The sequence below is a fragment of the Sphaeramia orbicularis genome, chromosome 15, assembly GCF_902148855.1.
Source record: "Sphaeramia orbicularis chromosome 15, fSphaOr1.1, whole genome shotgun sequence".
Classification (NCBI taxonomy): Eukaryota; Metazoa; Chordata; class Actinopteri; order Kurtiformes; family Apogonidae; genus Sphaeramia; species Sphaeramia orbicularis.
In genome coordinates, this window is record NC_043971.1 from 22,240,482 (window position 1) to 22,266,932 (window position 26,451).

General features: G+C 38.1%; 1 protein-coding gene across 2 annotated transcripts; it reads right to left on the reverse strand.

Annotated features, from left to right (window-relative positions):
* Positions 1–3,932: 3,932 nt before the first annotated feature.
* Positions 3,933–26,451, reverse strand: thbs2a (thrombospondin 2a). Of its 2 annotated transcripts, XM_030156750.1 has the most exons (23): positions 26,155–26,451; positions 25,702–25,773; positions 24,960–25,513; positions 24,400–24,484; positions 21,960–22,159; positions 20,446–20,586; positions 20,261–20,354; positions 19,147–19,317; positions 18,109–18,285; positions 16,479–16,652; positions 15,997–16,124; positions 15,757–15,909; positions 13,674–13,892; positions 13,485–13,592; positions 12,272–12,431; positions 11,744–11,862; positions 11,425–11,659; positions 8,660–8,887; positions 8,261–8,532; positions 8,066–8,163; positions 7,682–7,821; positions 6,021–6,051; positions 3,933–5,670 (listed from the first exon to the last, which is right to left on the reverse strand). In XM_030156750.1, the coding sequence occupies exons 2-23, from the start codon at positions 25,766–25,768 to the stop codon at positions 5,667–5,669; spliced, it is 3,558 nt and encodes a 1,185-aa protein (XP_030012610.1). In that variant the 5' UTR covers positions 25,769–25,773; positions 26,155–26,451; the 3' UTR covers positions 3,933–5,666. The 2 variants fall into 2 exon arrangements, with proteins under 2 accessions (XP_030012610.1, XP_030012611.1); XM_030156751.1 differs by lacking the exon at positions 6,021–6,051 and having other exon boundaries at positions 26,155–26,450.

Here is a 26,451-nt window from a genome sequence, read left to right on the forward strand (position 1 = left end):
TTAAATAGAGGGAAATATGAATTTGGGGGCTGCCACAAAAGTAGCACTGGGTCTTTATGGGTTAATGTGTCATGGTAGTAACGGATCAGATGGACTGTCAAAGATTTATTGCATTAGTAGTACCGAATGACAGAAAACTGAATTCAGAACTGGATTTAGCTGTTTTTTTGTCTGCAGTCTGTGTTCTCCAAGATCATTCTGTCAGTAAATATCTCTTACATAATTCATCCTGAATGTGTTTTGTCTTCAACATGTGTGTCCAGTTATTTTGCTCACGAGAAAAATCCACGGTAATAGAACGCCAGTGATTTCATACATTTTCTCATTTTAGTTGAAGTCTTGATGTTTTCGGTTTTATTTTGACTTTTGTTTGACCTCGGCGTTTGACTACAGCAGATGGAGTCACTGTCTTGCTCAAGGACACTTCAATAGCACTGTTACAGGCTGACTCATCCCAACAGGTATTCGATCAGGTTTCAAGTTATATTTATAGAAAAGTTGGAAAACATCCAGTCTGAGATGAAAGACTTTCTTGAGGACCTACTTTGTCTCTAAAATGAAAGGTAATTTATCTCAAAGCAGAAAGAAGTAAGAGGTATCTTGATTGTTTTGCAAAAGGTATGAAGGCTGGATTTGATCTGAATTTATTTTTTTGGTCAGATAAATCAGACTCTGTAGAGCCTGCAGATTTCTGCAATGTCTGGCCTTGTTTTGTACAAGGCTTCTGCCAGGCCACGACTTCACAATCTGATTTAATGAGACCTAATGCATCTGTTCCCTGTTTCACACAGGTGCCATCAAGATTTAAGTGGAAACAAGCACTATAGTCACACCCCCATGATTTTTTTTTTGGAGCATACACACTTTCTGTCAAAAGTTTTGGTTGTATTTCATATACATCATAAAAATTAGTGACTTTTGGATCTCAGCAGTTGTGCAAATGTATTATTACCCCGCCCCCGCAGGGGAGGCGAGGGGTATTGTTTTTGGTTCGGTTTGTTTGTTTGTTTGTTAACACTCTAGCAGCAAAACTGTTGATTGATTTCATACCAGATTGAGTTTATAGATTGCCAGTGACCCAGAATAGATCTGATTACATTTTAGGATCAGTAGGTCAAAGTTCAACTTTTTTTAATGAATTTTTTTTTTTTTTTTTTTCCACATTTACCTGTAATGGGCAAAATTTCAAATGTCTTTAGCAGCAAAACTATTGATTTAATCCATACCAAATTGGGGTTACACATTGCCAGTGACACAGAATAGATGTCATTACATTTTGGGAAAAGTAGGTCAAAGTTTAAATTTTTAATGAATTTTTAATTTATTTATTTTTTCCCGGTTTACTTATAATGGGTGAAATTTCACATATCTGTAGCATCAAAACTATTGGTTGAATTCAAACCAAATTGGGTTTGTAGATTGCCAGTGACCCAGAATAGATGTAGTGACATTTTGAGAAAAGTAGGTCAAAGTTAAAGTTTTTTATGAATTTTTTAGTATCTTTTTTTCTCCCTTTTACTTATAATGGGCAAAATTTCAAATGTCTATAAAAGCATCAATTTTGTTTCAATTTACTTCAGATTTGGCACACATATAGAGGCAACTGACATGCTGACATCAGCACACGCATAGACATGATGACATGAGCTGGATTGATTCCAAAATAAGCTACAATACGTGCGAGGGCTCCACTCGCACCACTTGTTACCGTTGAGAAAACTTGAAAAAAAAATAAAGAAAATTCCCTTTACTTTTTCTTAGATTTGCTCCTTTATGTTCTGATGTCTGTCATTTAAAGCATCTAAAGTACATCATCTGAAGTGAAGCATCAAACCCATCAAAGAGCTGGTTCTTGCAGACAGTTTGGAGCCCATGTGCTGCAGGACTTCAGCGTGCAGACCAGCGCTTCTGGCACCTCTGTTTTCTGGGAGTAATGAATGTGCGCCCCCATGGTTGGCAGAAACAGGCACCATGGATATTTTCCCAATGACTAGAGGAACTCATGCCCTGAAATAAATGGTTTACTTTATTCCAAATGACAGACCCACTTCTTTGCTAGCACACTTGCCTTTGGCAGCCCTATAGTCATTTTGTTCAGGAACAACATAGGTTCGCTCATTTAAGGATCCAGTGGGAACACTAAATGCTGATTTCACTTGGATTCTGGGAAGCAGGGGGGAAAAAAAATCATGTTTCCCAGAGGTCAGATCCAGTTTTGCAGTTTCATTTAAAAAAGAAAAAAAAAAGTTTCCAGTGATGCATTGATCTTGGGTGGGCTTATAGGATTGATCTTTCTGATATTTAATCACCCTCTAATATATAATTCATTTCATGTCCTTATTTTAACAGGCAAATAAATCTGTAAAGGAAAAAACAAAATGAAAAAAAAAAAAAAATCAAGAATTGCTGATTTGTGCTGGAAGGCAATATCTCAGACACTGACTTTATGACAATTAAGTTTCTTGGACGCTATGATACTTGTTGATGGATATTTTGGACTGTATGTTAGCTGTGACTTTTGTGAATGGGATCTCACATTTCCTCAAAGCCATCAATTTGTTTCAGACATGTTTATATGCTGGCTTCCTAAAATACCTCAAGCTCTGAGTTTATCTTTCCTTGTTTTGCAAGGGCTTCATATTTAAGACAGCCTTGAAACCAGACAATTACATTTTTATACCGTCACGCAGCAGACGATATGATAAATGTGAAGTGGAGAAAGTCAGTCAGTGGAATATTGTGTTTAGCTACTGTAACCCAGCATCGGACAGCCTGGTATTTCACACCACTTTGAGTGAAGTGGAACATCACAGAGACAGCAGCTCTTCCATCCACCCTTAGCTTTCAGTGTCTCTTTCTCTGTGCTGTTAAAACTGACAATCTGGTGCTGATCTCCACATCTGTATGCTTAAAAATGAACACATTAACACCAAACTATCTGTAAATCACTCAACAAGGATAAGCTCTCAGTGTAGTTTTTACACCAAAACACTATTTTTTTTTTTTTAGGTAATTGCAGCCACCTTATATGCAGATATTCACCCTTCTTGCTAAATACTCGCCTCAGCAGAAAATGCCGGTTTACTGTGTCACACGTTGACATCCTCTGGCAGGGCCGTATGAACCACCCTGGAACGTGCTCTGGGCTTGAAACCAGCAACGAGTGCCAGACCCATATAGCCAGTCTTTGGTGTGTGCCACGTGGACTATTCCAAGAGCCTCAACCCAAATATCTCTGCCACAGAGCTACAAGAGCGAGGTTTTGACTTCCATTTTCCCTAATAGCGCATTTTTTTCCTGGCCTCACCATCCTTTATTTAACCCCTTCTGTCCCTGCTTTCTGTTTTGTGAGGCGCAAAACTACAGACTGCTTTTAATCTCTCAGAATGAATACACTGTGGGAGTTTAAGATGAAAAGTATCAATGAGAACATGTCATTTCTTGGCTTTTTATGAATTAATGAAAAGTCTTTATTTTTTAATGTCTTGAATTGAAAAAAAAAAAAAAAACCTTAAAGAAACAACAAATGTATCTTAAGTTATCATGCTTGCATAGCCACATATACTGAAGGTTATTATTCTGTGTTATAGAGCTATGGTTGCCCACAAACTACTAAAAACACATCAAAAGAGTGGCCAAGTAGAATAGTAGTTAAGGGTGCTGACCAGGAACCACAACGCCCCTGATTTGACTCATATTATGAGTGACCTTAGTTATATGTCATTCTCCGTCTCTGCCCTTGTTTTCTGTCTCTATTCCAGTTTCAGCTATTAAATAAAAGCAAAAATCACATTCTCACAAATCTGTAGCTGAAAATAGACTTTAACAGATTCACTTGTTTGAGCAGAAGTCGCAAAAAACTATGGCAAAAATTGGGTTTGTGGCTGACAGACTGCAGACATCGGAAAAAAGAGACGACCTTATTCTGATCATGTATTTTAGTTGATATTTTATTTTGTATGTGTAATGTTTGTTAAAAAGGTATTATGTTGCTTTACAGTAATTACGGAGATAATAACTCAATTCTCATGTATATAATCAATAAGATGATGTACAAGTGATTTATTTATGAAACAGAACAATCTCACACTAATGCTTGTAGAAAATGTATATCTAACATCACAAGTATACAAAAGAGAGAGAAAAAAAAAAAAAAACATTTACATTTTGTGCATTGCAAAGTCTCATCTCAAAAAATAAACACGCTGGAAACATGGAGGAACATGGAAGCTATACAGAGTAATGACAACAAGGATGCACACTAACAACTCTTCGATCCACACTGCACAGACACACAATCATACTTAAGATTTCAGAGACCTTCATATGGTTCCTTTAAGTCAACACTGTGAAGATTCACAACGTTCCATAACTGATGTTTTTTTACCGTTAATGGCTCCATCACAACTTACGATTAAACCTCAAACTCAGCTCATGCGGTGCGTCACATGTTAAGTAAAGCTCCAGAGAATTAGAACCACACTAGATTTTACTACAAATCGTATTAAAACTGAACTCTGAAGTAATGTTTAAATCACTTCACTATGTTTTTAATGTACTTTATGTTATTACCTGGATCTAATGTGGTATGTTTGCGGACTCTTTGCAAAGTCAAGTTAGAAAAAAGGGCTACAACACGCAGCCAGTTTTGGTGAAGGACCATTTATGAGCTCCTATAGATGCTAAAAAAAAAAAGAAATATCTCTTTGAGGACAATGAAATTCTGTCTGGACAAGAAAATAAACACAGTGGCTTCACCAGAGTGAGCTCTCCTTGGCAGCTACTATCACTATCACACATACAAACATGCGTATGTGATGATTTAAAAGCAGCTGATGTTTACGCTCTCACATTTATTTGCTGAACTAACAAGGAAGGAAGTGCATGACGACACACAGATCTCGCACTACTAGGTGTGATCTTGATGCTTGTGATATTTGTCAGTGTAAACAAATAAATAATTATTTACAATCTCTATCAAAAATGCAAACAAGACAAGCAGAGCATAAATAATTTACAAAAGGAATTATAATACAGACTTAGTATAAACATCTTTGGCACTTACTACAATGGCTTATTTCAAATCTTTCACTCAAGTTTTCCATTAAAATAAAACACATTTGGGATGAAAAGAATGACGAGAGCAAGAAAAGTAATGGACTTGAGACAGCTAAATGATTATTCTTTGGTTACAATTTATGTTTGTCAGACACCGGCAAAAACAGAAGCCATGAAGCTGATGTGGAGGAAGAGGATGGGCCTTCTTCAACCAAACACAAGGCAAAGTAATTAAGTAAGAGAGTGACTTGTCACTGTCACTTACTGTAGGAAACTGTAGGAAAGCAGATACAGCATGTAAGTGGTTGTACAATGGATGCTTTACAAATGTAGACATAAGTACGCTAGTTATAATTAGATATACTGCAAAGGCTTTTTAAAACTTGTCCACTCTCATTAGTTCTTTCCCAGTTTGGGAAACGTATATAATTCACCAGGAAAACTGAAATCAGCCACGGTTTCCTCTGCAGTGGAAGGAACAAGGCAAAACATTTAAATGTATGGAAAGTCTTTTACGTTGAAATGGATCAAGGGATGACGTGATGTTTACTTCTAGAGATTCTTGTCTTTCGCCCTCTGATGTTTTTTTTCTAGCTGCCTTGATTCAGTTATCTGCGGAAAGATTGAGAAAATAGCTTCCATTACTGTCACATTTCTAATACAAATTAGGACGTTCGGTGAAAGCCACACAGTCAGGGTGCCAAAGTGCAGCAACAACATGTGCATTGTGTGCGTCGAAAAGCATATGTGCAGAAACATGGCCGTGATTGTGAAAAGGCTGCAGGCTCATTTTCCACCGTTTAGTGCTGAGCAGAAGATCTGAAGTCCTTGGACCAACACACACAAGGTCTTTCACAATGCATCTGGGGCATTGTAAATGGGAAAGCAGACAAACAGGAACATAGCGTGACTCTTACTCTTGCTTCAGCCAGAACATAACACTTAACCCCGCTCATCTTTACCTTGTGGACACTGTTGGCAAGTCCGGCTTATCTGAATATTGAAAAAGATGTTGACGGTTCAAACATTTGGCCATACTACGGACATACAATAACTATTCCTCCCCAGCTGTGTGATCTTTGTGCTGTTTGTGTGTCCGTTTACTGAACGTCCATGTATATATGTACTGTACATTACATACAAATGTTTCCACACATAAAAATGCATGCATATAACATACTGTCATGAGCCCAGATCAAGGTTATAATAGTTTTGGATTTTTCATTATAGTTTAATTTAATCTTTAATCTAATCTAAGACCTGAACTTCAATCAATATCTACTTCATCATTGTTTAAAAAGCATCTGAAAAGGACTTTAATTCATGAAAAAATGTAAGGCTGTGTATCGCTTGATTTGTATTTGATGATTTGTAATGTGGATTACATTTTTATTGTTTTTACTTTAGTTTATTATTTCAGTTATATTGTATTTTTTTATTCTTTTTTTGTGTGTATTGTTCATTTCGGGGGAGGTATTCATATAAGTCTTCTTTTTGGTTTCTAACCTCTCCTGCACTATTGTGTTACTTGTTTGAATGTTGTTGTTTTTTCTATTGCTGTTTTTATTTTGTGCAATTAAATTAAAAATTAATTTTATTTAGTTTTGACTTTTTTTTCTCCAATTCAGTTAGTTTTAATTAGTTTTTAGAGCAGGTTTGATAGTTCTTAATAGTTTTTTTTATTTTCGAAATGCTTAGTTTTCGTTTAGTTTTAGTGTGTCGTATCTTTTCTCTTCTTCTCCGTCGTATTCAAATAAATCCCGTACAGGACTCTGCTGCTTTCTCCCAACTTTAGTCTCCATGTTTCCAGGTAGAGTGGGGACCAGAAGACGACTCTAAACCACAAGTGATAGGTAGTGATGGACCGTTAAATATCATATGGTGCCGCTAGCTAAAATTGCTTCAGGGGAAATAAATCGCTTTCGTATCAATCTGACATTGACAAAAACGAAAATGAAGCGAATTTTATCCATCATTTTTATACGTTTTAGTTAGTTTTGTAAGCGCACAATACAGTTTCAGTTAGTTATCATTTTTTTCTTTTAATTATAATTTTTATTTATTTCAGTTAACGAAAATGTTTTGACAATTCTAGTTTTCCTCCTTTCATTAGTTTTCATTAACGATAATAACCTTGGGCCAGATCCTACATTATCAGAGCTTCATTGCCTATAGATTCGTTTTTCAGTTACATTTATGCTACCGTTGTTTGTGCTATCCATTTATTCCTAATATGTAGTTTAAAAAATATACATTAGACACATCTAACTTCAAAAAGTAGAAATTGCAAAAAAAAAAAATCCCTTCGATAATATGTGCTTTTTAGCATCAAACCGTCAAAATGAGAGAAGTTGGCTTTGGTGCAGTTGAAAATGTTACGATTAAAGATTATTTGTCAGCTTGAAAAACATGAATGAAAGTATTTTTGAGTTATTGTCAAGTATACATGACACTATAAAGTTTTGCCATGGACATTCTCATGGTTTAAGTAATGTGTTTACATGTGTGTTTCACATTGTAGCTTTCTTACTTTTGTTTTCTGCAGACACACACATATATCTCAATAACAAAACAAAATACTTCAGTGTTAGAAGTTAAAGTGAAATGAAGTGTTTCTACTAACCTCTGCACTCATACTTGAGGTCGGAGAAGAACACCAGCTCTTGAGAGAAGACAAACAGGCCTAACCTTCCTCCTGCAAATGTCTTGTCATAAACTGGTCCCGAATCTGCCATAATCTGTTTACCTTCATAGACCACAACCCTGCACAATAAAACACATGCATTAAGTTCTTAATGTATTCTCTTTATGCTTCTTACTAATGTTTATTACAGATTATTGGCAACTGGAGATATGTACGATGACCCATCGCTGTTAACCTTCTTGTGTTTGCCTGTTTCTGTCTGTATGCACTAAATCATCTTTATTCTATTCTGAAATAAAATAAAGGCTATTACATGTCTTTTAAGTTCCCCATTTTAGGTCTGATGGGACATTTTTTTCTTACCTGATAAACCCAGTCTTTGGTCTGTGGATGAGATGCCACCTGTATGCGGTGTAATCCTTCCAACCAATGTTTTTGGGGTCGTGCCACAGGGTACGCACCTGTGAAAAAAATTATTCTTATTAATATGACCAACATTTCTCTCTAGGATGACACAGTTTTTGAAAGAAACTAAATATGGGTCAGACTGCAGCCCACCTGTCCAGGAGTGTTGCCAGTGTGCCACAACGCATTCCTGAGGTTTTCTCCAGTGCCAGTGGTCGAGTTGACGACTTTGAGTGAAACACCCGAGATGCCAAAGGCCTTGGAGGGTTTGTCCTCCCAGTACGTCTGTGTGATCTGCTTCCACATCACTACGTAAAAGCGTCCGCTGGACTGGTAGCCGAATACAAAACCTGCATAATCGTCGTCTCTGTCTGTGTTAACGTACATTGTGCCGCTGAAGTCCACTGCACTGAACTCATCAAAACCTGCAAATGTGGAATAAAAGGATGATGTTAAAAGTTAAGTGTGTCTCTTTTCAAGCCAAACTTATATGTGAAAAGTTTTCCTTAGTACAAGTGAACAGGACAGAGTAAACATGTTCGATCTACTCACCTACTGCAATGCCTGGGTCGGAGTTGGCGGTCTGAACCAGCTCTTTGCCCTGGTGGCGGACCACCCAGTTGGGATCAATCTGAGTGGTCCCCTTAGGATCCAAGTGGACCATCTGGAACTTCCTGAAGTCTGTGACACTGATGGCATTGTTCTCGGGACACACATCAAGAATATCTGGAATGCTGTCATTGTCAAAGTCATCTTTGCAGGCGTCGCCTCTTCCATCACCTGTGTTTTTGCAATAAAGACATCAAATGAAGAGTTTTGATCTGATTTAAATTGGACGTGCATGATATAAACTACGCTTCCCTTCTTTTTCCATAGGTTGGAAAAAATCTCTATGGCAGCTAAAGTGAGTGTCATAATACTCCCACTGCACTGAGTGTTGAAGAGCTCCTCCAAGTTTATATTAAAAATGACTGGAAAAAATAGCAGTTCTTCCCAGGAAACTGGCTTTAATACTTTTGCCAAGAGCACTAAGCCAAATCAGCCATCTTTTCATGCTGTGACAACTTCCACTGATACTTGTAACTACGTGAAGTCTGAAGTCTATTAGAGGCGCACTGCCGGCCAGCAGCACACAGCGGAAAGGACGCCAGTGGCTAATGAAGGCCACTGCATGGAAGTAGCTAGCTGCTTTCTGTCATCATCTATGTTATTGCACAAGGGTCTAAAATGATTCTATCAAATAAACACTATCTGACGAGCTGTGAAGAGTGCGAAAACACCGGCGTCCAGGGTCTCCTCCTTTGCAGTCTGTTTCCAGTTACAGACAGCTGTACAAACTCCAGGTAACCCTGCTTAAATTGGGCACTGCAGATTAATCAAGAGCAAGGCCTGAAGGAAATAAAAACTTCACAGCCTGGCGTGCACCGTGAACTGCTCACTGAAGTCATACAGGATGACATCATTCATGCCAACTCCTTCCATCGCGACTAGTTTTCACACCTGCTGCAGCAACACTAAAGTCACACTGTTGAAGTATCTGGGACAGGCCGAGCTACAAGAAAGATCTGGAACAGCACAATTCTCCACTTCTATACGTTTACTGATGTTATTTTCTAGTGTTTAGTGCTCTTATTCATTAAAGTGACAGATTTACAACTCACTGCTTCACTGACTATACATTTTATGCTTTTCAGAACATTACATTATAAATACATTTGCTATAAACAGTCAATTGAACTATTCAGCCCTTAAGCATCAAGAGTTAAAGCCTATATAATAAGAACATACTGTATAACACCATATGAAACATTTGGATATAAAGCTGGAGCTAAGAGCCAAGCCAACCTCTAAACATAAACTTTTTACTTTTATATATTGGTTGGCCTGATCTTTTATGATATGTGCAAATGTTACTATTCATATCCTCCTGAGACCCAGGAAAGTAAAATTTTTGGCTTTTTTTAAACATAATTATAAATAATTGTCTTGATTGGAAACAGCATAATTCAACAGTTTTTCCAGATACATTTTTTTTAATGGAATGTCTTTGCAGTGAAAAGCCTTTTCTTTTGGGTTTTTTAAGTACAGGGTTCCTACAGGTTTCTACAAGTTATATTTAAGTCTTTTTAAGACCTTTTTAAGATTACTAAGTATAAAATTTAATGTTCATTTCTTATTCCACAGCCATACTGCCAAAAATTTGTGACACCTAGAACTTAGGAAAACTTATGTCAGTGAGGTCGAGAATGATCTTTTCTCCAACCAGGCGTTATTAAATTTGCACTTCCTCATGCTTACTTTTCACTTGTGTGATAATTTCTTACTGAGGGCTGCAAAGTTAGCAATAATTGGTTCCTAATTTCAATGTAAATTGTCGGGTGAGAACAGGTGGAAGTGAGAAGAATAACATTACTTTCTTTGCCGCTCAGACATTTAACAGACACATTTAAACACAATACAGCCAACAAGTTTATGTTTAACTGTTTTATATTCGTATACCTGCCTTTTGCACCTGCTTTTAATCTATTTTTAATGTCTGTTTTTTGTTTTTATCTGCTACATGTAAAGTGTCTTTGAGTTCTATGAAAAACGCTATACAAATAAAAAGTATTATTATTATTTAAGTTTATGGCAACATAAGTTAAGACCTACCATATCAAATGTAATTGATTTAATAGAACAGATTTGTAAATTCAAGACTTTTAAGACTTTTTAAGACCCCGCTGGAACCCTGTAAGTAAAGCTGTGAAACTCTTGTCCCCTTCAGAGGACAAAAATGAATGGCTGAGTCTCAAGAAAATATGGTAACATTGCATCTAGTCATAGAATTTGTTTGTTTTGCTCTCGTTCTGACATCTCCTCCATGCTAGATTTAAAAAAAGGTGTGTGTATACTAGGGCTGAAAGATATATTGTTATCGTATCTACATCTAGATATGAACATTCAAGATATTAATATCGAAAAAGCAACGATATAAACAATATAGATTTTTGCAGTAAAAAAACATTTTCTGCAGTAAAATGTTTGATTTGTAATTTATTTATTCGTACTTTATGTTAATGTTGATGACTGGCAGTGAGTTCTTATAAATAAAACTGCACTTTCCACATTCTTTTGTATTATACTGTTTGTATTTTTCTGAAAAATGCTTGGTTTTCACCGAACCCGTAGTCATATCGTATTGTATCGATATCGAGATATCTGGCATGAATATCGAGATATGAAATTTTGTGCATATCGTTCAGCCCTAGTGTGTACACAAAAAAATATCAGAATCTGGATTCTTGCATGCATTGCCCCAGTTTCTTCATCCTCACCATCAGAGTCCAGCTGGTCTGCGTTGGGCGTCAGTCTGCAGTTGTCCTTGTCATCGGGTATACCATCATCATCATCGTCGTAGTCACAGGCGTCTCCTTTGCCGTCCTGGTCGTGGTCAGCCTGGTTAGCATTGGCCACATACGGACAGTTGTCCAGGTTGTTCTGATGTCCGTCTTCATCAATGTCCTGATTATTGTCACACTGATCTCCCACTAAGTCATTGTCTGCATCCGTCTGTCAGGGGGGAAAAAAGGTTAACATGAACACTTCCTGGATCTAGTGCTACGGATCATCATGTTATGTAATGTGTGTTAGTACCTGGTCGGGGTTGTGAAGCAGCGGACAGTTGTCACACTGGTCACCGACTCCATCCATGTCTGTGTCTTTTTGGTCAGTGTTGTACACATAAGGGCAGTTGTCACTTTCATTAAGAATTTCTGAGGACAAAAAAAGAGAAGGAATATATCTATTATTTCCTCTTTTGGTATGTTTTTGTTATATCAGCTGCTACTGTTGGTTTATTTATTAAAATGTATTGCATACATATATATGTGTGTGCTAAAAATGTAGTAAAATGAAAGTTTCTTTAATCTCAGCTGTGAAATTATGTGAAACTGACAACACAATGCAATGAATAAATATATAATCCTTGCTCCTTTTTTCATCTTCATTTACAAAGACATCATAATATACCCAGGATAAGTGTGTTGTGATATCTTCATTGTGATAACATTAACGCAGGCAATGTATAGTGATTGTATCTTCAGTTATTGTGTGATTTCCGTCTCTTGTAGTTAATGATATCTCCAGGATAGATAGATAATTAGGTGTATAAACTGTTTTTACCATCTCCATCAATATCCACTGCACAGGCGTCTCCTTCTCCATTGTGGTCGGTGTCTATCTGAGCAGGGTTGTGCTCATAGGGGCAGTTATCGCACCGGTCGCCCACTTCATCCTTGTCAAAGTCAAACTGACGGGGATTGTAAAGGAGCGGGCAGTTGTCCTGTGGTAGAAAGTGTGCATTTGTTAGGAAATTATACTGATCACGTTGAATTTTTAGATGGAGTAATTAATAGGGCTGGATGATAAAATGCTAACAATATATATCGCGATATAACTTTTCCTTGATAGAAATATGAGACATGCTCGAAACAGTTTGGATAGAATTCATTCATCCATGTTTTGACAGACATAAGAACAGCCAATCGTATTTAAGCAGCGCCGCATTGAACCAATCACGCTAGAGTCATGTAATAATGAAAAAGAGTGAATGGTTGGATGTGAATGAATATTTTATATAGATGGAGTTATAAAAATGCATTTTTTACTGTTTTTTTAATGTTTTACTTCTTATTAATGTCTGTTTTTTTTTTATAACATCAACCTACCCAAGGACTGCAGGTGGAAATTAGCACTAGTACTACAACTTGGCAAACTACATCTCTCCTTTTTAAGGTTAATGTATATTGTGCATTGTCCCTGTCTAAATAAATAAATAAAATGAAATGAAAAAAATGTCAAGTTAGGTTGACGCACATAGTACAGGCGTAAGAGCAGCCGCAGCACAAATGCTAATGTTTGGGCTGCAGCGGGAGGTAAAAGTGAGTGTTCCCTCGGGAGAGAATTTGACCGAGAAGTAAGATGCAGTATACAAGTGAGAAGAAATGTTAAGTTTCATTTTCGGTTTATGCCTGTTATGGCAGTTACGAAATACCCCGGCATTGTTTGGTCAAGATGGTCTGTTTTGTTTGTGTTCTCCTGCTGGTCAAACTTTTTGTTTAGTTTTAAACATATGTACCTGTTTTATTTATCTGAAACAGTTGTATTATGTTCTTCAGCACATCTGTTATGTTCAACCTCTGATAGTAAATGAATCATATTTAAATGAAAAATAACCTTCTGATGTCTTCACAACTAACTTATAAGTAACGTAAAATTTAAGCTTGACAAAAATAGTGATTTGATTTATATCGTGATACATATCGATATGAAAAAAATTATCATGATATGATTTTTTTCCATATATAAGTACGCTCGTTGTTAAAAACCTTCGTACCCTTTCATCTAAAATTCCATCGTTATCATCATCTTTGTCACAAGCGTCTCCTTGACCGTCTTTGTCAAAGTCTTCTTGTCCAGAGTTGGGTAGACTGGGGCAGTTGTCCTAAAATGATAAAAACATCATTCAGCCATCTACATCAGGCTTCAGGCTACAATAGAATGACATCTATATTTAAATACATACCTTCTTGCAGTGATATGTGGCATTGGCACCACACACCAGGTTCTGATTGGGCCATCCATCCAAGTCTGAGTCCTCCCCACAGATAAATCCATCTCCAGCATAACCAGTCCTACACTCACACTTGTACATTGGGTCACTGAAGTGGCTGATGTAGATGCACTCTGCATATTTGTGACAGTTGTGGGTTTTGTCTTTGCATGGATTCTCCGGCTCGCACACCTGAAAAAAAGAAACCCAAGTGTAACTGTGAATTTATGTTAAATAACACTGTGACTTTACATCAGAATTTTTAACATATAGTCCATTCTTCAGGAGTCAGGAATGGATATCTACTAGTATTTGTAGTCTGGAAGGTCATTTTATTTTATTTTTTTATAATATTTATTTTATTCAAGGAAAGAAAAACAATATATCGATGGCCAGAATACAAAACCTCCTATCTGAAAAAATCACTTTATTCAGGAAACAAAAAAAAAACATTTAGTTTTATTATAGTATGGTCTTTGTTAAAGATATCTAAGCATATTCTACTGTTCTCAGACTCTCTTTCTATGTTATGTGTTAACAATACATACTATATACTCACCATTTAATGTGAAAACTCAAAATCTAAAAATTTGCAGATAAGAGGTTTTGTTTTTTGGCCATCAATATAATGCATTTTAGATACAGTGTCTTGAATTGTTTTTCTTAGTTTAACCAACTGAATCCCCTCCCTCCCACCCTTCCCACATACATACAAACTATCATTAAACATGAAACAAAAAAAAAGCAAAACAAAACCAAACCAAACCCAAAAAAAAGGGGGGGGGGGGCAATAATATAAATCATGATATGGCTAAATTAAGTAAGGGACACTTTCACATGTTCTCTGTTGCTTACAGGGTTTATGATGCTATGGGAGGGTGTTGAGCCTATCAAAATACAAAATGAAGGGGTCCCATAACTTATGGAACTTATCCAAGTGATCCTCTGGTGAAATAATTAATTTTTTCTAATTTTAGGAAAAACATCAAATCGCTAAGCTAAACAGATGCTTTTGGCAGGTCATTTTAAAAATGGGGGCACTTGATAGCAAGATTTAGAGGAATGGTTCTGGATGTGGCCTAAATATGAGGCATGTTTGGGCACAGCTGATTTGATGAAATCCCACTTAATGCATCATACAACCCACTATGACCCACCAGTGCCCTTTCACTACAGTAAAAGGTATTCACAGCTGCCACTCATTACCAGGGGAGGAACTTAACTCCAGTTTGGATGCCACTCCATGAGCTCATACAGCAGGAAAGTGACAGCAAGAACAGGGCTTTGATCACATCTTTGAAATGGAGCCCTTTAATGCCCGTGATGAGAAAATTCCCCTTTTCCCAAATCAATTAGTAAAATTGGGCCATCAAATCAAAGACAAGCAGCTGCAGAGGCCAAAAGAGCGATAAAAGAGTTCGCAGGAGATGTTATATCGCTCACAGTGGCACGACAAGTGTTGAACTTTTCCAAAACTTCTTGGAGTTAACAAGAGCTGTAAACTGTGTGTTTCCAGACATATCATACTACCTCTGATAGGGCTAACAACCAGTCGCTGACAGGAGCGGGAAATGGGAATATTGAGATGTGGTAAAGATCTCTAAAGTTAAGAGAAGCTTCACATCTTTGCAAAAATAAAAGCACTCATCCATTCAACGCTGCCAGTAAAAATAAAAAAGAACTGTCTTGTTCTGCCTCTGATCTTACAATAAAACCACAGAGATGTGTAACATATGTTTACTGTTAAGAGTTGCCCGACTCTTCTGGTCTCCCACTGCTCGCTGATATTGGGTCAAGGTATGTCACATTCACATATGGTGGCTCGGGGCCTCCCGTCCAACACTGTACAAACACTCACAGTGCAAGAATGAGGCCTGTAAATCACACTAACGGCTGCTTCTATCATTCATAAATTTGGATCTGACACGCAAAAATCCACACAATTTTATAACTCTGCCCGGAGCTAAAGGTGTATATCATTTCCTTTACAGCTTTCTCCATGTACACACTTCTTCTCAGTGCGAATATCAATCCAGGTACTGGACCTGGAACTCACCTGTTTGTTCTTCTTGGCAGCTTCCACACCCATACCGAACGGCTGGGTGCCCTTGTAACGCTTCGGACAGGGCAGGCAGTGGAAACCTGGATCGGTGTTGACACAGCGCTGTGTTCCACCCACTTTGTAGCAGACATCAGACACCATGGCACACTGGAGAAAAGAACACACAAATTACACAAATGAACTCTTCTATATACATGTGGGTTTGTGTGCGCAAGAAGAAAGGGGAATCTTTACCTCATTAATATCTTCACAGTGGGTACCATTTCCACGGAAACCAGCAGGGCATGGGCCACACTCCCAGGATCCATCTGGAGAGCTGTTGCAATCCACTCCACCAAAGCATGGGTTAGATAGACAGCCATCTGCAAGAGATTTAGACAACAGGAATGGATACAAACAAAGGAAATTGAATTAAACATTGCTGGATATATTTGTAGTCATTACTCACATCATTCAAATTTCATTAGTCATGTTTTTTTTTCTTTTTTTCATCTTAAAATGACAATAAAGCCCTACCACATGCAACACTGTCTTCACATACAACATTTTGATAACTTTAAAGGGTTGGTTCACCCAGATTACAAAAGAATATTATGCAATTTTCTCACGTATATACATACAATTTATATGAGTGGCATTTTATTATTTGTGGTGCACCTTCAAAAAATTCAAAGTTATATACCATAAAAACATATTACACAGCGGTTTGTGCTCACCAATAGGGCAATCTTGGTTGTTACAGCCGTCACTGTCACTGGCCTCTCCGATACATTTGTTGCCGCCAAACTGAGGTTGAGGGCTGTTGCACTCACGCGTCCGACTTTTGATCCCGCCCCCACATGTTGCAGAACAGGTTGCCCACGGAGACCAAGGACCCCAGCCACCATCAACTGTAGGGGTACATTACATTTGACTTAAAACTGTTTATTTAATCTTAAAAAATGAATCACAGCGATCGTAAGAAACTTCAGTGCAGTGTGTAATTTCGGCCCGAGGAGACCTGCTTTAATGATGCAGCGTAGAATCATGGGAGATGTTTTCACAACCATGAAAATGCATCTGATGTGACGAAGGAAGATGTTTATAGATGAGCTGAGGGTGTTTATGTTTAGTGAGTTATATTAGCATAATTCATGTAAAAGCTGCAAATATTCTAACTTCTACTGTTTAATTGAGGTGTTAGAAAATATCGGTTCTGCAATATATTGCTATATTTCATTTCACAATACTGTATCAATATTAAAAAGTACCGTATCGATATTTTTAGGAGTTTATTCAAATGCAGATATGGCGGAGGTTCATTTTTGTTTATTTGTTTTTTCTTTATTGTTTATATCTTATTTATTATTATTTAACACTGTTTTATTAAATAATGGTTATTTGAAGCATCCTAAAAGCACTTTTTACTGCCTGAGAGAAGCTAGAAAACTAGGAGAATTAGAAAGATTTTGTGATATAGCCTTAGATCCTGTTCTGATCAAATAAAATTTTGTGTAGGATTTGTACATATTTCTAGTGTACTTCAATTCTTCCAGGAAATAATCTTTAAAAAAAAAAAAAAAGAAACAAACAAAAAAATTGCCTCTTTAACAGTATCATGATATGCTGTATCATGATCCTACTATTGTGATTTGTATCATATCACCAGATTCTTGCCAATACACACCCCTACTGTTTAATAAGTGAATAAATCAGCTCTGTTCAGGATTACTATGTTGCAAAATGGCATGTGAATCATTAAGGTTCTTTAAAAGGACTAGATGTTGCAATCCCTGGTGTTTGCACTACTTCTAATTCGGAGGTCTTGATGGCTGCTAAGAGGCTTAATTACAACACATGCAATGTGGCTGAAATCCTGCTGTATTACTATTATTACGTCTCTTGTGCAACTATGTCTCTGATGTTTTCTTTACTGCACTTCCCTATAAAAGGGATATGACACTGGTAACAGGAACCAAAATAATGAAATTACAGATGTCCCTAAAACTGAACATTGCTAGAAACACATCATTTACCATTAGTTAATAAGTCAAGGCAATATATAACATAGGACTAGTCATTTTTAGATATTTTAATATGGGAATATTATATATTATACCTTTAAATCTTTAAATAGAGTCTTAAATCTGAAAAAATAGTCAGGGAGACAGATGCCTGGAACTTAATACAGCCTAAGAAAACACACTGAGCTGATGTGGGTCAACATTTCCTCAAAGACAGAGAGAAAGCCAGTTCAAAACACATGGGTATGTTGCCTCAGGGGAGTCATAAAGCACGAGGATGTCTGCTTATTCGACATGGATGCGGGGGATTTTCACTTTTCCCTTCATGGACTGGAGTACTCACTGGGACAGGGTTGCGCAGTGCATCGTTGAGTCTCTCTCCCACTTCCCTCACAGTCGTTGCCCCCCAGCTGTGGCACTGGGGCATTGCAGTGTCGTATCCTGGTGATCTGACCCTCGCCACAGGTCACTGAGCAGGACGACCACGGAGACCACAAACTCCAGCCTCCATCCTGGCGAACTGGGGTTTGAAAATTAAACATTTCATGCAGAGATCTTCTAAACACACATGTCATTTGTTATCCTCTGGATTTCCACTCAGTTAAACAGTTACAGTCATGTATAATTTGCAAAAAGTAAAAAAAAAAAAATCTGGCCACCGTGGTCTCTACAAGTAAACAGTGTGCGATGTTGGTGACAATGGCTCAATTTCAAAGATGTTCTGAGATGCTCGGGCCAGTATTTATGTCATTGTGGGTAAACTATCCTCCAGTGGTTAGACTGATACAGTCACTCATACAGATGCAGTGTAATGTTAGCTGTAAGCAATAACACATGCTAGTCCCACAGTTTTCAAACACCCAGTTCATCAGTTTTGGCACTCAGCAAATTTAGCAAAATCTCATGACACCCTACCTCATATATATCGTGCATCTAATGATCAATTATGTTCATATTTTATATTTTTGCATGGCAGGCAGTGGTGAGTCATTGCACTGTGGAACACCCTCTTAGTCAGTGATTTATATGGAATTAACTTTGACTGGACACACCCTGCAACCCAGCCATGTGATCCAACTCTGCACTCGGATTCAGTCTCACTCAGATGGATCGGTTTTTCACAGATTTATGGAGGCGTGAACTCAGTCTTTTGCACTTGGGAAGATCTCATTTCATATTTATGCCAGTGCTAAATTTTGTCACATTTTGATGCTGTACCTCCCTTCTATCTGTCATATTGTTTTATTAGATGAATGTGTAACTCTGGCAATTTCAGACACATATTTTGATTATGTTAATTACTACTGGATGTTGTTTTTCTAAAGCGAGTAGCATGAGAGAAACTTGAATAAATTTGAGATAAACCAGAAAATCTCCTCACCACGACTGTCACATTTGCCCAGGCTGCACTTGCGGGTCTGGATTGAAGCTCCAGTGCAGGGATTACTGGTCGCGTCACATGACCGACCCCTCTGCTGAGTTCCTATCCCACAGGTGACTGTACACTCTGTCCACTCAGACCATGGCGACCAACCATCATCACTGTCTTGAGCTGAAAAAAATAATAAAGTAAAGCATAAAGAAAAACTGTATTACCTTATGTGCAAAAACACTCCATATTCCCTCATTTTTAACCCATAAAGACCAAAACAGCCACTGGTCACCAAAACCATCTACTGATCTAAAATATTTAATAACTGTTGTTCAATCGTATCAATATATGTAAATAATTGGTGTAAAATGCAGTTTGTCATCTTTTCATGGTCATCAGATCAGACTCATTTGGACATTTAGAGGCTCTGTAGCGAACATGGAAACACCGTCATCTTCTACAACATTGATTCACCAGTAAAAAACCATGGAGTTGGATCATTGACAGTGGATGGAGACACTTGGTTTATGTTCAGTTATTGATTTCTTTGCTGAAAAAGTCACTTTTTATTTTGTTTTCTCTGTTTTTGAAATGCTAACCTTCAACTTCAGTCTGAGTTTTTATGAACATCTACATGAACAGTTACTTAAGCATAGAAAAAATATGATTTTCATTGGAAAAAAATGCAAAATACAGAGGATAATGTTATTATAAATAGTGATAAATCACTTAAGAAAGGTTAAATAGAGAGAAAAATTAATTTGGGAAGTGCCATAAAAGTAGCACTGGGTCTTTATGGGTTAAAACCAATAAAAAAAAAAAAAGTGAGTAAAGATAACTGCCTTGTTTTTATTCTTTACGTCAGCCACTTTATCGCATGACCTCATCCAAGAAACCCACAGTAGCCATTCTGAGTGTCTAATATTTTGACTAATAAATATGTGGTTCAGTGACAAAGACAAACTGGCTGCAACGGTGCTGTGGTTTTACAATTTAATATGCGTGAATATTGTTTTTCTGGCACACAGCACCGTTAATTTAAAATGATCATGCATGCATAAAATTGTGTGTGTGTTTATTATTGTGTTTATATGTTGAGTAATAGGAGGTGGCGACAACTTACGAATACACACGGGGCAGCATTCGCCGTCGATAAATGAGGGGCTTGCGCAGGCCACAGGAGGGCAAGTAATTTGGTGGCAAACTATCTTGGATTCCTGCCATAAATTAATGCAAATGAATTGTCAGGGTTACTGATAACCACATGAAAACTGTCCCGTCGAGTATTTCCACAGAATGCCGTATTACCTGGCAGGTACATTTGGTGCAGCTGTCTACAACCCAGTCTTCCTTATCATCAAAAAGTCGGCCATCCTGCCAGCACATGTTTTTCTCTTTAGAGTTCTTCATCCTCCCAAGGGCCTCCTTCATGACAGTGTTCTCCTCTGTCTGAACATACAACAAGAGTCAGACAGAAGATCAGTCAGAAATGATTAGGGCACACACAAGATAAAGTACTCTGCATCCAATTTAAAGAGGTGAAGTTACACCTGCTGACAAGAACACATGTGAAGGTAGTCTTCACCAGAAAAGGAAGAAGAGTGTATCTAGTTTGAAGTGGAGTACTGAGTTTTTATATGAATAAAGCGTATTAATGTGGAACTTTTTTTTGTTGTTGTTATATAGTTACATCACAACTATGAAGCACACCATTTGGCACCTGTCCACTCTGTAATGAACACATACTAACAACCTATCGTTTTCCAGTTCCCTGGCCCAAAAACAATAACATAATTTTATCTAAATGTGTCTCTTAGATGTCCTTGTGTGGAAAAGATGCTCAAAGCAAAACTTAAATAGACCGGAAAAAATAATGACTCAATTTAAGTGGATTTTAAAAAAGCACACCTTCTCCATTGTATTAACAAGAATAGCTGTAAAAGTTTTAATGTGCTTCTCATTACTGCAAATTGCAAACACTAGAGTTCTTTATATCTCTTACTTTTCTAGGAAAGTTGAAGTGCTGCACAGTTATGCGAACTGAAACCTCCAACCCAATTGGAGAGCGGGGGATCTCTGGCAGGACTGTTGAATGCTGTCAGTCGATTAACTACTGCCAAAGGCTTGTGTGTGTTAAGTGTGTGTGTTTGTGTGTGTGTGTTTGTGGTGTATCTATTGGAAAAAGCAAGCAGCAGAGCGCAGCACTAGAATCTAAGACACCACTCGGTCTGGAAGAGCCTCAGGGACCCTTCTCATCCCAGCCGTTTTTTTCCCAAGGTTCATGCCCAGACTCTCTTATTGCTGGGAGGTTCCCAGAGGAAACACATGGGCTGTTTAAATACAGCCAGACATTAGACTGGACCCCATAGCTGCCAGGGGAACACTTCCTATATCCACATGTAACATGTCATAAAATCTGTCTGACTCACGCTGCCACAGATAGCAGGAGTCAAATGGGTTCAGCCATCAAAGGTGACTCTATAAACAGTCCTGCGGCTGCTTACTGTTTGCTTTCATACCAATATAGGTTACCTAGTAACCTAATTCAAACCTCTTAACTCCTGGCTACTGCTCTGAGGACTGTATCATTTATTTTCCTAAAATGTCAATTATCTTTAAGATGTTAATTTTCTTTCCTCACTCAGAGACAGATTTTGGCGATTTCACATTCATCACTGAAGTTGGCCACTGAAGTTGGCCTGTTAAATACAGTGAAACAGGCAGTGGCTCCTCTAACACAAACACAAGTCAGGATTATGATGATCTACACGATGTAAGAGAGACTTAGTCAGGTTAACACATCTGTCACTTCTACTACATACCACTTTCTGCAAGCCGTCAATGAGGTTACTGACGACAACACGGAGGCCTTTGAGCTCCTGGAACATGGTGCTAAGTTCCTCGCATGAGCGTTCGCACATTTCTGCACCCGCATCGTCTGTCTTCTGACCTATAATGTTGGTCGTGATGGAAGGACTCACATCCACGATCTCTGTGCTCTCACTCACAATATTAGCATCATCTGGAGGGGAAACAAAGGAGACATCAGAGTGAATGAGCAACACAGACTGATGGAAAACATATTTGAGAGATATGATGATTGAAACACAAGGACTCTGATCAGTGAACTGAGTTATTTCCTGTTTTTCCGTAGCCATCCAAAAAGATCACAACAATGTAGTGATTACAATGTTTATTGTGTTCCCTAAAACAGATGTTGGTTCAGCAGTGTTTGATTTGAAGAATCTATCTGTTTGAAACAATGATGGTAAATCTTTGTCCTGGATCTGACAGAAAGGTTCCCGGTGGGAGGACAGGGATGGCATTGGGGAACTCAAAGCACAAATCTGGGTGTTCCTTCTGTGATGAGAATAACATACTCCTGTCATAAATCTCTGTGACCTTTTAGATAAGTGGACATTTCCAATATAAACTTAACAGACTGAGGTGACCACACAGACGGATTTACAAGGAACCTGTGAAGCTCACTGTCTTATCCGTACAGTTGATCAGTAGCAAAGCCACAAGTGATACCTTCGTCTGCTTGTAAACAGCAGAATCCAAATAATATGCACTGCAGCATTTCTGACATTTACTTATCTTTTGGTTTTCCCCTAACGTGACAAGAAATATTATCTTCAACTACAGATTTCTGAAGGTTGCCAATGGACCAAATATCTGCTTTGCAAACTTTGGAAATGTTTATCAGTAAGTCATAGCAATGTGTCTCTCAGATGTGATTTTGTGCAACATGGACAGGAAATTATCACACTCAGAAGGCAACACAGGTCTTGTTTCAATTTAGCCATCAAACCAGTGTGTATCAATTACTTTATACTGTCTTAGTTTAACCATGAATTCATATTTTAAAATCTGCATCTAGTGAATTACCAGTTATAGAAAGACAAAATTTTTTAATGTGTGATACAAAATACAAACTCATAAGACATACATCATAGAATCTCTGTCATTCAGCCAAATCACAGCACATATTTGCAAGCGCTTTGGATTTTGCTATGTAAATTGGTGAAGATTAATGGCAGACGAGGGACTCTAAATCAAAAAGTCATCCAAATTGCCCAATGGTGTCCCACTGTAGCCCCTGTTATGTTTTCTTTTCTTTTCAGTCTGCTGGATTCATTCAACTCTCAGGGGGGCGTCACGCTGTGTGTGCATGTGAGCGCGTGCTCACTTGTCTGTGAAAGCATTTACACATTCTTTTCTTCCTGATAGGCTTTTTTTTTTTCAAAGCCAAGTGAGAGGAAAGACTTAAAAAGAGCAAAAGCTTGGGTTGTTCTAATGCAGCTCATTAATGTCCAACATGACAGATTTTATAAGTGTGGTTTGTGTGGATTTATGGGTGACTTTTGGCATTAAAATTGCTACCAGTGCAGAACCTTGACTAGTACCAGCCAGTATGTAGAAAACTTCCAGACCTTGGTGACTTTTGTTAAACAAATAAACTCATTCAGCGGGAATTCAACACTGCTTGTGGCAAAAGAAACGCAAAAAAACTCTGTCACATACAAAAACTGTACATGGATTTGCTTTGTCATAGTTAAACACAGTTTCCAAATGCGGTAACCCTTTAGCTTTGTCGATGATTATATATATATATATATACACATTTTCTCAGATATCTGTATCTTTTTAGTCTTAGCTGCTCTTCGTGTGAACCCCGCTGAGGATCATGGGGTATTATTCTTCATGCGAGCAAAGCTTCAGCTGAGAAAAGCAACCCAATCAGCCAATTCATGACTTCACTGTGTGTGTGTGTTTGTGTGTGCAGCTGGAAGTGGAAGCTCCCCGCTCTGCTGTATAGCATTGACTTTCTCTTTTCTATTTTCTTTCCCAGGGCATTATCCCGATTCCACTGCCAATGGAAATAAATGTAAGCATCTGTATCTCCTTTTGTTCACCACGCATGCTGCTCAACCTCAAGCCACTGCATCGACACTGCTGTTTCCGTAAACATGAAGTAATGCTGTGAAATCGTGCTACATATCAAATCTGTAAGCTTCTTGACCCACTTATAAAAGACCAAAGAGCTAAATTCATACAATGGAAGTCAACTGGGAATACTAAACTGTTTGGTCTGGAAAGTTGCTGTGGCTGATACTTAACAAATCACAGATACCGTGATTAAAAGACTTACATGTGAAAGCATTTCCTAATCCCATCTGCAGTCTGTATCTGGGTTGAAAGAGTTTGTGAAAGTAATTCTTTTCACTCCTATTAGGTAACCTATAAAAAAGCCTTTACCTTGCTTTGTGACCTCGCAGTCTCTGGTCAGGAGGACGTCCTCCACTGGGGTGTCAAAGATGAAATGCACATTCTGCAGAAGGCCCTGTTTGGTAATAAGAGGTTTGTCTGTGTCACTATGGTTACACTCCATTCACATCCCCTACTCTTATTCAAGCGTGCATTGGCAACTTGGCATCAGTCTGACAAACACATTTACACTCTCGCATGAGAAGTTCATTCTTGACCTTGTCACACATATTCACACTCATTTTAACACACAAGGGAGTAATTTAGGATCCCAATTTAGTTTCCTCTCCGCACAGAAACACCATGGTAACACTGAGCCAGTCTAAAGAAAGAGGACGCCAGCCTCTATTCCTGGTTTAAATGAGTAGATATTCTGAGTTTAGGTGAAACCACATGTTGCTTGAACTTATGAGAGGTGACAATGTACTGTGGGGCCTCTAGAAAAGTCCCACTAATCACAGCTGTAAAGCCACGCACACAGGAACACAAGTACAAAACAACTGAAATGTATGGATTCTGTGAAATGCACCACAAAGTAAAGGCTCTCTTACCCTGAAGTGGTTTTCTCGGATGGATCCCTTTGCAACATACATGCGGCTCCCTTCAGCCCTAAGGTGCTCATAGAATGGCTCATCCAGGATGAAGCTGTCTATCAGGCTGCAGCCAACAAACAGGTTTGCATTTTCTCCATGTACATGAAGTGTGATATTCTTCCACTGTGAGTCAGACAAGTCCACATCCTCAAAAGAAACCACATTCTGTGAACCGTCCACCCAGTAAACCAGGTCCAGTGTGTTGGCCCGTCCGTTGGACACAATCTCAAACTGCCTTCGGCCATCAGGGCCCTCCAAACCAATCAGGGTGCCCCTTGAGGCACGGTCCTGGCGTATGCTGGCCACAAACACAAAGCCTTCATTGTTTTGGATTTGTCTCAGTATTTGTTTTAGTATAGGTGGGCTGACTGGAGGCAGGTGGTCAAAGCGGATGAAGCGGTATGCAGGGGCATCTGAGTTTTGGCCCCGAAACTGTTTGGCTCCCAATGTCTTGCGGGTAATGTGACTGATCTCAAACAAGTCAAACAATGTCTCATCCTCCTGCTCTCCATCTTTAGAACAGACAAAAGCAAATGTTCATGGACATTTAGTTTAGGAGAAAAGAAAAACCTCCAAACACATTTTTTTTAAAGAACAAATAAACATGCAAAACATATGTTTTATGGTGTAAACCATTTAGATAGTTTTAATAATACTAATCCTAATAATAACAGAAATAAATATAATAATAGTGACTTACCTTCAGTTAATGCGTGGAGGAAATTAAATGATAAGAGCAGCAAGTAGAGACTTCTCCTGAGTATCATATCTCCTTCAGACACAACAGAGATGGTTTTAAGTTTCTTTTTTTTTTTATCTATCTATCTATCTATCTATCTATCTATCTATCTATCTATCTATCTATCTATCTATCTATCTATCTATCTATCTATCTATCTATCTATCTATCTATCTATCTCAGATGTTGGGTTCATACATATATGGAAATAATAACAGAGTAGACACAAGACACAGTTAAAAACAAAACCCAGAGGCTATGGTTCAGTGACTCCTGTACAAACTGCAGTATATATAGACTAAATGTGGACACTTTGGCTTGTTTGTTGACTCACTTCTGCTAAAAATAGATGTGCAGAGTTATGAACATCTTTCACTCAGTCCACAGTGACCGACAGACATCCGTGGAACTTACCTGACGACAATGCCAAATCTGGGATGAAATGGAGTTAAATATCCGATAATAATAATAATAATAAAAAAAAGACAATTAAAAAAAAAAAAACTAGAAGAATGAAATTTAAGCAGCCGATGGATAACAAATGATTAAATGAATGAGAGCGTGTATCTCCTGTAACCCCGTGCGTAAAAACGTTAAGTCCACTTTTGGTTCACCAAATCCACAGACTGGAGCACTGGAGGCACAACAGTGACTGCAGCACCTCCGTCCCTCCTCTTATATAGAGGCTCGTACACAGCCTGTCAATCAAAA